Genomic DNA, 12,415 nt, shown 5'->3' with positions numbered 1-12,415 from the left:
TGACAGTCCTAAGCCTGGTGTCACAGAAAGCAATCCCCTCTAACAGCCTCCCAGAAAGTCCACCTGGCCTTGCCCTTTGGTGGAAGGCTCTATCCCTGATGAGGCACACACTTAGGGAAATTTCCCAATTCCCTGAACTCCATTCCATGATTACTAAAATGGTACTGACTGCGTTTATCTAAGCCTTTCTTGAATGTGTATTTTTAGCCTCTTGTGTTCACTATATAAAAACCACACTTTTCCCCTAAATTTCTCTTAACATTTCTGCCTCTGGTGTTACAAAGTCAAGTTTGTAAAATCCTTCTATACCCCAAGTTTAATTAATATTTGCATATATTTTAGGGTACTTTATGATTTTTCTTTCATCTTTAACCTAACAGATGGTTATTTCAGGTAGAGCTGCTTCTCCACAGAACACTCTGTGGTAATATCTAGCATGCCAAGATCCTTTTACAGACGCCTTATTTTCCTGAGGTAGCTAAAAACTTTTACAAGTAGATAGACTGTAAAGGAAAATATGTCTATATTCTCAATACCTTGTTACCCATAATCTGCCCCATTTTAAGAGGTGCAAGAACTGTGGGAGGAACCACCACAATTTAGCTCATGGCATAAAGGAACAATGATCAAAACAGAAATTTCACTTTCTTTAACCTAATCACCACTCCCAAAACTGGTATCACTCCTGAGATGTTTCCCCTGCTCATCCTGAAGTACCAACCCCTCCCATTTGGATGCACTCACCTCTATGGTTCGGTAATAAGGGTCCAGCAAGAGCTTAGCCAATGCCACAATCTGAGGGGTGCGGTCCCAGCCATCCGAGCAGTGCACTAGCACCGGCCGCTGATCCTGATCCACAGCATGCACTACCAGAAGCGCTGATTTCAGAAGCACAGACAAGTGATGGAGCCATTTTGTGCTTTCAAGAGCTGACAGCCAACTATAAAAACAGAGGATTAGAAAATGCTGATTTTTATGATTTACTGCATCATGCTCAATGATTGTCAAATGAAAAAGCAATTTCCAAAGATTTCTCTCTCCAAATACAACACTGCCAAAACAAAAAAATCTGTGTGTTTATAAAGCATGTCTTAGGATGAGGCCCAAGCCCTACTATACAATAGAGAAGAGCCTTAGAAATAGGGGCTACAATTAACAGGACACCTTTTGTTCCAAAATCTGTATGGATGATTTCCCGGACAAAATATTTGACATTTTTCAGTCCATGGTATAAGGAAAGTGGCTCTTTCTGGAGTCTTCTCCTGAATAAAAAATGTAGCCACTTCTGAGATGTAAAACACAAGATATTTATATTTAATGATCAGCAACTACACCCAACAAGTTCTCAAAAAAAAAAAAAAGTAAATAAAAACTCATGAATACAAATATATCTATGAGACATAAGCTTGATGCCGTATACAAGAATGGTACACACAACCCTGCCTATGACCCAGACTGTTAACACTTACCACTGTTTAATTCTTAAATGTTTACTGACTAAAACAAGATGAGCCCAATCTGATAATTTATACTTATGCAAATTAGTATACCAATGGCCACACAGTATTGCTGGGCTCAACATAGACTGGATTCAGCAGGGATCTAGGAAGAACCTTTTTTTGAAAGACCTTTAGGGGCTGGGTGCAGTGGCTCATATCTGTAATCCCAGCACTTTCAGAGGCTGAGGTGGGCGGATCACTTGAGGTCAGGAGTTCCAGAACAGCCTGGCCAACATGGTAAAACCCCGTCTCTACTAAAAATACAAAAATTAGCTGGGCGTAGTGGCGCACGCCTGTAATCCCAGCTACTCAGGAGGCTGAGGCAGGAGAATCACTTGAACCCGGGAGGTGGAGGCTGCAGTGAGCTGAGATTGGGCCACCACACTCCAGCATGGATGACACAGGGAGACTCCATCTCACTTTAGGAGTATCAGATAGCAATAGCTGCCCCTTGGGAGTAATCACAAGCTAATCACACTTGCTTTTTAAACTGTGTTGACATTTTGTTTCTTGTGCTTTCCCTCACCCCTCCCAATCCCTAAAAAAGTGTTGATTTTTCCCAAATGTGATCAGATTTGTAGTTAAGATCACAAGTCAAGTCTTTCAAACACTGAGTCAGAGGAAGAAATAAACATTTCTGTCAGAGGGACTCTGGGAAGGCTATAAAGGCCTACTAAACCCTGTGGAATAAGTATGAAATTTTGGCACAGTCTAAGTAGGTGGCGGTCTTTCCAGGCAAACAGACAACAGAATGCAGTGCATAAGTACTGGTTGTATATGAATTTGTTTAGACTACCAGCCAGACTGTGATTCCTCAGAGGGCTAACACTATGTCTCAGTCATAACTGTACCCCCAGCACAGTGCCTAGCATACAGTAGGGAGTCCCACTGTTTAATGAATTGTAAGTCTGTTATGGGTAAAAATCCAATCTTAAGACTTTCTATCTCCTAGCAGGTACCTGAGAAACATTTTTTTCCTGATGGATCAATTGTTTATTTCATTCCTCACACATTCTTGAAAGGAACTAAAAGATAAGGCTTAGGAGAACAAATACTAAATTATCTCCTAGCACCTGAAGAAATGGTAAACAAGAGAACCAGTGTGAGGTTCTTTTGAACCTAACTAAACTATTATTTAATACCAGTTGTTGTTGTCTGTGACTAATGAAGCTGTACTCCAAAATCTGCCAGCCAAGGAGGGGCTGCTGAGAGACTCCCGATTCCCTTGTCCTATTCTCAACCTGCACTAGTAGCCTACCATTCCCTCATCCTCCACAGCCCCAAACACAGGCCAGGGGGCCTAATTACAGCTGCCCATCACTGCTACAGCTGCTTTTTATCCATGAGGGAGACTTCAGTGCAGCATTATGATTTGCTGCCAAATACATAAAAGCATTACCTTTAATAAAATCCCCAAGACATTTATGTGGACCAGGTGAGGGCTAATTCTATCTTTTTTGACTCTGATAGCTCTTTAAGAATTTTAATATATGGAGGGTATTAGAGATCATGTAGTGTTGATTACATCTCCTTCATTTTATAGACAGGAAAACTGAGATCTACAGTAGTTAAACCCCTTGGCCAAGGTTACACAGTTCGCGGCCGATCTCCTGGGTCCTTAGCAAGGCTCCTTCTACATACCGCCCCCTAGGGAAGAAAGCGCTGCTAGCTGGGACCTGGAACTGTGTAACAAATGCAAATGGCTAATCCCCAAAGGAGGCAGCAAACTCAATTCTCCAGTCAGGCTTTCCCCAAAGGCACTGCTTCATCCTCTGGGCTGATGACAACTACAGTGAATTTAATCATTTGCTACTGGCAGTCAATGTAAGTGGTTTAGGCAGCATCTGATTTAATAAATCAAATAAAGAACACAGTAAAACTTGATGTGATCATGAGATCTACTGAATAGGACCCAGAGAAACAACTATGGGCTCCAGCACAAATACCAGAAAAAAGAAAATTCTGTCTTCTCTGACACCTATCTCTGGCTTCCTGAAATAGTAAAACAGGATTTTTAAATACTTATCTGTCCATATTTGTTTTACAGAGCATTCTTCCTAATTTATCTTGTATTCAATCAGTACCCTTGGAGGGGTATTATTTCACCTTCCTCACTGCAAATGCCAGCCATTCATATTTAATAAGCAATAAGAATCATGACAATGTTCTTAGTAAATGAGAACAGTTTAGAAATTGAAAGCAGACGTAAAAGGAACTGACTTAATGGCAAGTTTAACCCCTTTAGAATGTGATGAATAAATTCTGACTTTTCATGATAAAACATCCCAGTTCATAACAGGTTATGTATCACTATGGGACATCAGAAACTGAAGAATTAAATTTCTTTGGGCTAAAAATGATGTGGAAGGGAAACGTCCCAGGACAAACAGTAAGGTAATGCTTCTGTTTTGATGCTGAGATTTCTTCTGTGCTGCAGATTTTAAAACTTTTCAAATGGCTGTATTTTCTCCCAACTCTTCCCCTGTGCTGCCACATTTCAGACCCAGGAAGGAGATACTTGCAGAGACTGGTCTGGTAACTGAAGGTTACCAAGAAACAGAAGGAAAGACTGCTACAAATTAATTTTTTTTTCCTTTTTTCCCCCCTTAGTTCAAGGAAAGAAGAAAACTTATCATTTAAGAGCGATGCAAAATGAAAGCCAAGGCCAAGGACTTACTTTCCCGGATCTGGCATCTGAGTGCACAGCAACCGCAGAGACTGAAAACTCCTCCGAATAGAATGAATGTTTGCCATCCCCATAAACACAACTTCACAGTTTGGGTAATACTCTGGAGAGAGTAACAATAAAGAGAACACAAATACGTTGAATTTAAAGCCCACATGGCCAAATTTAAAAGCAAACTGGCTATAAAACAAACCCACTGCAGCTTCTGATTAATGAAACTGAAATGTTTTGAAATGCTTAACTATTAGCCCAATCCTTTATAATAAGAGGAACACACTGAATTTTAGCTATCTTTTCAAAAAGGGTGAAAAGGGAAGGTTAGATTTGTAAAGAAGATACTGACATAAAATAAAAGCTATTATTTTTTAAAAGAAAGGCCTACTTCGATCTCACTCTGGCTTTACTTCTTGGGCCTTATCTAACTTGTGGCTTTGGAATCTCTTAGAAAATAACTCAGCAGAACAATGCGTTCACACATTCAAATTTCACCTTGGTACAGCTGCTTTCAATTTCCAGCTTAGACCACATCTGAACAAAGAGCCTGGTGCCTCTGCCTGTGCCAGAGGCACTGAGGGGGGTCCCTCCTTGGGGAAAGCTAGCATTCCAACAGTAATGGTGTTACAGCTCAGGACAGAGGTACCTTACTAGGGTTCTGTATTTACTGCTTCAATTTTCACCCCAGGTTTTCTAAGGAGAGGCCCTTGAGGAGTCTGCTACAAGGCCAGTGATGAGCATACCCTCTGTCAAAGGCAACAAAAAGCTTTTAGATGGCTGAGAAATTGAGCCCACTAAAGCAGCAGCTTCCAAACATGAACAGGCCTCATTATGGGGAAGATCTGCTTTCCTTATCACCTAAAAGTTGGCACAAGGAAGGAAGATTATGTGACTTCACTGCACCTCCTCCTCCATTTCTCCTCAGAAAAGAACATACAGTGTTAAGAATCCAAAGAGAAGCTCTGGCACTCTCACGACAGGATGGATGAGGAATATGGCTTGCCACTTATTTCAAATTGAGAACTAAGTCTCGGTTGGGCAAGGGCTGCACTCACAAGGAGAAAGTATGGGGAACAAAGCACCATATACCTCTCACCTGGGCATTCGCAGCCTCCTCCTTTGGCTCGGTTTGCCACAGCAGCTGCATAGGAGCGTGCATCCAAGATCAAAAGCTTCTGCGGTTGGATGGCTAAACTCTCTGCTCCTGAAGCATTTGACAGAGAAGAATCTAGGGACATAGAGGGAGAGGGCATACTAAATGAGCCTGTCTCTCCCAGAACTGTGCAGAATTAGACCCACAAGCACATCTTATGGCACAAAAAAGGCTCAATAAAATGAAATCCCCTAACCAAAACCCTTGATACATAGGATTTTTCTTTTTCTATGTTGCCTTCTTATGAAAGATGAGAAGGATTTTTTCTCCAAAACTGACTCCCAGAGTACACATGGGGTTCACACAGCCCAGTCTCTTATACTTCATTTCTATACCTGTTGTCCTTTCATGAAGCCTGGCATTTCCTGCCATGGTCTGCAGATACTGCAAGTCCTCTATTACATAAACAATCCATTTTTGTCACAATGGCAAGAAAGACAACAAACACACTAATATCTTGATTCAGGTTTGAAACAAAGGGTCTTCTGATTCTCTGCCAAGACCTATGACTCCTCAATCAATCCCATCAAGTGAAGCTCTGCACATTCACTTCTATAAAAGTAAATCTATGTCTTGTAAGGAAGAGGCCATTTCAAGAAAAGGTTCTTAGATGCTATAAAAATCATTGCCATGGGTCCAGGGAGCACCTTACCGAACTCCACGTCAGAAAGGTCTCCCCCATTGGGAAAGTCTCGAGAAGTGTTCCTAGTTGACAGCTTGCTGCCACTCGATCGGGAGTCAGAGGCACAAGCTTTGGCTACTGACTGTACCAGATGCTCATCATCTGCATTTCGCCAGCCCCACCAGCTAACCTCTGGCTGTCCACAGCGGGCAATGACAGCTCCATTGCTCTGGTGCCTGTGTGAGGAACAAGAGACAACAACTGTACCCATTCAGATGCTCTCTGTACTCACACAAAATAGATTTTAAGTGCCTTAATGAACAATCTAATTCTAGGTAAGTGTTGGGTCAGCTTCAAGTCCTCTCAGTATTAAAGAGGGTAGAAATCTTACACAACCAACAAGAACAAACAACAAAACCTGTGTGTCTTTCTCAATTACCATAACATCACGGAGATCCCTGTAAAGTTACCCAAAAAAATGACTAACGGGGTCAGGCATGGAGGCTCACTTTGCAATCCCAGCACTTTGAGAGGCTGAGGCAGGAGGATCGCTTGAGCCCAGGAGTTTCAAGACTAGCCTGAGCAACATAGCGAGACCCCATCTTTACAAAAAAGTTTTTACAAATTAGCCAGGCATGGTAGCACATGCCTGTAGTCGCAGCTACTCAGGAGGCTGAGGTGGAAGGATCCATTGAACCCAGAAGGCTGAAGCTGCAGAAAGCTATGATTGTGCCACTGGACTCCAGCACTCCAGCTTGGGTAACAGAGCAAGACCCCATTTCCAAAAAACAAAGAAGAATTAATGTGTACTCTTAGTGAAAATATATCAATATTCATAACTTACATCTATAGATACTACACTAATTCTGCTACCCAATAGTGAAATCTGCTACCTTTTTAATGCTGAACCAAGAGCCCGCCTCTGGGAATAAAACATTTACCTGGCCCAAAGTGAACTGCTTTACAAAATCTCCTGAGATTTCATGAGTCACAAACTGCTCTTATAATAGGCAGATAGCTCAATGAGCCAGCTACCCTTTCTAGGGCTCTTAGAAAGAGAAGAGCATCAACTTCAGAAAACCATACTCTGACATATCCTTTTCCAATAAGACAGACCAGAAATCACAGTCTACTTTAAAGTGCTATTAAAACCCAGACTTTTCCTAATTAGGCAATTTTAACCGATAAAAAGTTAGAAAAAATTCTATTACTTGGCAGTAAAGAGGAATAAAGTTCTGATACAGGCTAGGACACTGATGAACCTCAAATATGTTATGCCAAGTGAAAGAAGTCAGTCACAAAAGGCAACTTATTATATGACAATTAACATGAAGTATCCCGAATAGGCGAATCTATAAAGACGGAAGTAGATTTGTGCATGTAGTGACTATTATAAACTCCTAGTTACTTAAGGGAGCTTGCCTAATTCTAAGTTGGGGTTACTAAAACGATTATGTTTCTATATAAAACTGAAGCACTCTATGTTTTAGTAGCAGGGGCTTTATCCAATGGACATCTTAATTATTCAGGGCTAGGGTGGCTGGGTGCCCTGTAAATGGGTTTTTTGGGACGATGAAAATGTACTGTAATTTGTTTTTAATCCTAAAACTCACAAATAAGTTAAATTTGGCACTAATCAAATTCCACTGAAATCACCAGTTTGCTTGTAGTTTTTAAATCCTCCCTCCCTGGGAGACAAGTAGCTGTAAGTACTTGTGTATTGCCAACATGCTCAACTGGCTCACGTGTTGAATGGGGCCAAAATAGAAATAAAACCTCAATGATTCTTTATAAAATGCCTCCTAGCAAATAACAGGCACTGGGCAACCACTGAGCTGAATGACTCCAAACCTTGCACAAGAGGCTGGTTGGGCCTTTCCTGAGCATCCTCCTCTTCTTCAATGCTTCCCAGCAGTGCCCAAGAGGAGCAGTAGATGGCGCTCTTCAGCCTGGATCTTGGGTTTTAGGGGCCACTGCATTATAGTAGCTATTAGATTTCAACTGGGCTATTGCAATAAACAATTATGTTTTCTGCAGTCTTCTAAAATGCTTCATACTACATGAAAGATAACTCAAACACTACACTTAAAAATCACTAAAGGAATGCATTTCTATCACTAACAGAACCAGGCAAAGTATAAAAATTATGATGTCCAACAGATAAAGCCCTCCCTACTAAAACACAGAATGCTTCAATTTTATATAGAAACAGAATTGTCTTAAGTAACCCCAACTTAGATTTAGGCAAGCTCCCTTAAGTAACTAGGAGTTTATAATAATCACCACATGCACAAAGGAAAAAGCTGTGAACTGCACTACAGATGGGCGCCCTTCACATCATCTTGCTGTGTTAGAGCAATCTCTGCCTTCAGTTATAAATCCAATTAAGTGCTCTCTCATCACAGTAGGACAAAGCTCTAATCAAGCGCTGGTTCAGCATGGTGCTGTCAAGTAACTACTGCTGGCAACCTCAGGAATCATGACCCAATCTACAGACAACGAAATTCAGGAAATGGATGTCAAGAGTTCCAGGCATCCTGCCACCTAGGCTGGCAAAGCAGAGCATGGTGGAGGATCTGATTCTTCCACACGCCCTTTACAAAGCTCCCAAATAATACAGCAACCCAGTTTGCATCTCGGCGATACAAGACACATGTTCTGAGACAGAGCCCAGTTCCAGGAAACCTGCCTGATTTTGCATGGATGACTACACCAAGAACTTTAATTTGTGATCTTTTGAAAGACTTTCTCTGAAAAACTGCAAATAAAATTTTTCATTTATATATCCCCTTGTATCTCTAGAAAAAGGGGGGAAAAACCTAGGGTGCATGCCCCCTCTAGAATAAATTTTAGAAGGGGAAAAAAAGGCTTCCCATTTTTATTACATTCTAAGTTTTTCTTCAACCAGCCCTCTTAAGCTTCTCTTCCCAAAGGGAGAATTCACCTAAAGCCTCTTATTTTGCAAATGAGAGTACCTTCCCCGTTTTGGTCAAAGTCAGCAAGCCCCAAAAATGCCAGGGCTGCTGACCTAACACAGCTGTTGGCCAGAGCAGCAACTGGCTGCTTTCCCCATTCCAGCTGATCTGATCATTGATAAGACTCATAAATCCCTTCAGCTTTCACTACTCTCTAGTTCCTGTAGCATCCTTACCACTTGAATGATAGGTAAATTTGGTGACTGACTTTTTTAGGGGTGTCTGAAAACAACAGTGATGAGAATTGAGATTAAAAACGTAACGAGTTCCACTGGGCCAGAGCAAATACTTTTCTATCTCTCTCCATTCAGAGTGGGCATCAGAGTTTGCCTTTAGTAAACTAAATGAACAAGCTGGTTACCTCTGTAGGAATTCCACAAGGAGACAAATCCCTTCCTACAATCTCAATATTTCAGTGGAATGAAGTTTCTAACTGTAAGCCACTGGATTGGCCCAACTCAGGGAGAGTCCAAAAAGCCGGCAAACTGGGAAAATGAAATGGAGAACGTAAACATTACAAAGAGATGACATCTGAAACATTTCCAGAATAAGAAGGAAGGACTTCTTTAAAATTTAATAGGATTCTGTGAGAACTGAGATATTCACTGAATTATAAAAGCAGCACTCAAGAGATATAACCTACTCCAAATGTTGGTACAGAAGCTCAGTGTTTATAGGCCCTCATTTAGAACCAGAACATATCTACAAAGTAAGAACTACCATTCCCATTGTATTCATTAGGAACAGACTGAGGTCAGTTAGGGAATTTATTCAAGGTGCCTTAGCAAGGAGTGTAAGAATATACCTGAACTCAGATCTGTGATTCCAAAATTGGTGCTCCATCACCATGCCACCATCCCCATCTAGAACTTGCATCCCATGGCTCTCAGGCCTCTGATCACTGCAATCTTCTATCTAGTCATGCCCCAGTCTTCTCTAAATGCTTCCTCTCGAAACAGAGTTCTTCCACGTGTCAAAGTTTCAACCACAAAGACAATCAGCGTTAACTCCACTCTATATTCCCAATGATCACTTTCTAAGACTCATCTCTCAATCCAAAAGCCCTGCTAACAGCTGAAGCTAAATGCTTAGTAAGCACATTATCTTCTCACAGAATGTAAGAAGGATATTGAAATACCAAGTCCAGCCACTTTACAACTAAAACTTTCTTATCTGTTTCAAATGAACGACCAGCTAGTGTTCTGAATGCAGTCAGTACTGATGTGTTACTGGAGGAGAAGCTTTAACAATAAGGAAGTACAGCCTTGCCTAGAAAGTTCTCTGAACTCTCCCCACCCTTCCCAGGTTAGCAGCAGCAGAGGCAGCAGACCCTATGCAGCAGGCAGCAGCACCAGCCCAAGGTGGGACTGGTCCAGTTTAACTTACCTGTAGACGACGGCAGGGATGCGCTTCCAGGACCTGAAACTTGCTACACTTTCTAGTTCTTTGTCAGTGATCCAGGCAGGCACTATGAGCTCTTGAGGATAGCTACCACATAATCTAAAGAGAAGATGAGAAGTGGGGAGAGTCAAGGTTAGGATAAGAGAGGGAGAGAGAAAAGGGGAGAGAGAGAGACACTAGGTGAGCCAGCATAAGGATGATGATCTCACTGCCACAGAGCCAGTTAAAGGCAATGAGGCGCTTTATTCGAGTTTTGGTCGTCTCAACAGAATGGGTTACCATAAGTGTGTTTTGTTTTGTTTTGTTGTCTTAAATGTTTACTTATGTGTATACAACAAATGATACTATCTTGGATTGTTCCACTTGATGCTACCTTTTGGGAATCTGGCAATCTTAACTATCAATGAAAAAAAGGGGAGTCGAGGGTCAGTCTCTTTATACTCCATTACAACTCTTCTGCTGTAACAAGTACATAGGTTATCTCTAACTACATGAACGCCCAGTCCAATTACAGAACTGAGAGTCCGTGTCAGTTCTACCAGACCCTCAGGGAAGGACAAAAGCCCACAATTTCAAGTTTCCAGAGACTTCACAGGATTAACTCATTCTTTGATTTGAACCAAACAGGGTGTCATCCTTATAGGTAACAGGTGCAGCCATCGGTATGCAAAACCAACACAAGCCAGCCTATTTGCATACACAGCCTCAGTCCCATTGAACCAGGTTAGTAATGTGACTAAGCTATTAACCATAATTTCCATAAAACATACTTCAGAACAAATTATACTGGGGGCGGGGGGATAAGCTTTCTTTTAATTAGGGAAGATCCTAGCTACAATCAAGCTGGTATCCTGGGAAGCAATACTTCTGATAGATTTTTACTTACAAGACAATGTCTCTCTCTGGATAATCCAATCTTCTTTTTTCAATAGTGAAGGCAATAAGGCCTTTAATCCAAATCCTAAAACACACAAACTCCACCAACACCACCAACCCCCTGCCCTAGCCTATCCTATACATAGGGGAAAGCGCAGAAAAACACAAAATGGCTTAGGAGTTGGGGGTTTTGATCATTTTGCACTAAATCTCTCTCTCCTCAATTTCCAGAAGATTAAGTCTCAGGAATTTAAAAGCCACTGAACAAAGAGAATGGCTATGACTAAGAGTAGCTATACAAACTTCCTAACACCTATTTACAAACTCCTAAAAATAAGCTGGGAGCTGGTAATGATGGTTAGTATCTAACCATGAATCTCATTCCCTTTATTATGTATTAAACTCAAGAGTAAACTTGGCTCTCACTCTTCCTTTGTAGTTTCAATATCCTGTTGTTTCCCACCACCCCCCATTTTGTTTTATGGTGGTGATAACATCCTAAAGACTGGTTCTGAGGTATAACTGGTAAACTCCTTGAGACAGTTTTGCTCTCTTACCCCGGCTAGAGAGCAGTGGAGCGGTCATGGCTCACAGCAGCCTCACAGCAGCCTCGACCTCCTGGGCTCAAACAACTCTTCTACTTCAGCCTCCCCAGTAGCTGGGACTACAGGCATGCACCACCATGCCCAACTTTTTTTTCTTTGAGACGGAGTCTCGCTCTGTCACCGAGGCTGGAGTGCAGTGGCATGATCTCGGTTCATTGCAAGCTCCACCTCCTGGGTTCACGCCATTCTCCTGCCTCAGCCTCCTGAGTAGCTGGGACTACAGGCGCCCGCCACCACGCTGGCTAATTTTTTTGTATTTTTAGTAGAGACGGGGTTTCACTGTGTTAGCCAGGACGGTCTCAATCTCCTGAGCTCGCGATCCACCCGCCTCGGCCTCCCAAAGTGCTGGGATTAGAGGCATGAGCCACCATGCCCGGCCAAATTTTTAAGAAATTTTCTGTAGAGATGAGGTCTCATTGTGTTGCCCAGCCTAGTCTCAAACTCCTGGGCTCAATCAATCCTCCTATTTTGGCCTCTCAAGAAGTTAATTTTTAAAATCCGAATTAGGGATTATTTTCCAACAAGTCTGTCTTAATTCACAGTTTTTTTTACTTGATCTAATTTTCTAAACATTCTGTTCATTGTCCTATAGGTACTACACTCC

At 41.8% G+C, this 12,415-nt stretch overlaps 1 protein-coding gene and 1 long non-coding RNA gene across 14 annotated transcripts in view; one reads left to right on the top strand and one right to left on the bottom strand.

The window, feature by feature from the left end:
- Positions 1 to 4,565, top strand: part of LOC103888957 (uncharacterized) — a 75,803-nt gene extending 71,238 nt beyond the window's left edge. The window contains exon 5 of the long non-coding RNA XR_653330.4: positions 4,110 to 4,565. This is a non-coding gene — a long non-coding RNA (uncharacterized LOC103888957). The remainder of the gene's footprint in view (positions 1 to 4,109) is intronic.
- The window catches only part of MTMR3 (myotubularin related protein 3), a 147,081-nt gene that overhangs the window by 17,110 nt on the left and 117,556 nt on the right, over positions 1 to 12,415 (bottom strand). For all 13 annotated transcript variants that reach the window (XM_054542955.2, NM_001132987.2, XM_063722716.1 and 10 more), the window contains 5 exon segments: positions 10,316 to 10,429; positions 5,985 to 6,190; positions 5,276 to 5,407; positions 4,177 to 4,288; positions 745 to 940 (listed from right to left, as the gene is read on the bottom strand). In XM_054542955.2, the coding sequence (XP_054398930.1) occupies positions 745 to 940; positions 4,177 to 4,288; positions 5,276 to 5,407; positions 5,985 to 6,190; positions 10,316 to 10,429 (760 nt within the window).

This window comes from Pongo abelii, chromosome 23 (genome assembly GCF_028885655.2).
Source record: "Pongo abelii isolate AG06213 chromosome 23, NHGRI_mPonAbe1-v2.0_pri, whole genome shotgun sequence".
In the NCBI taxonomy this organism is placed as follows: domain Eukaryota; kingdom Metazoa; phylum Chordata; class Mammalia; order Primates; family Hominidae; genus Pongo; species Pongo abelii.
This window is presented reverse-complemented; position numbering and strand designations above follow the sequence as displayed.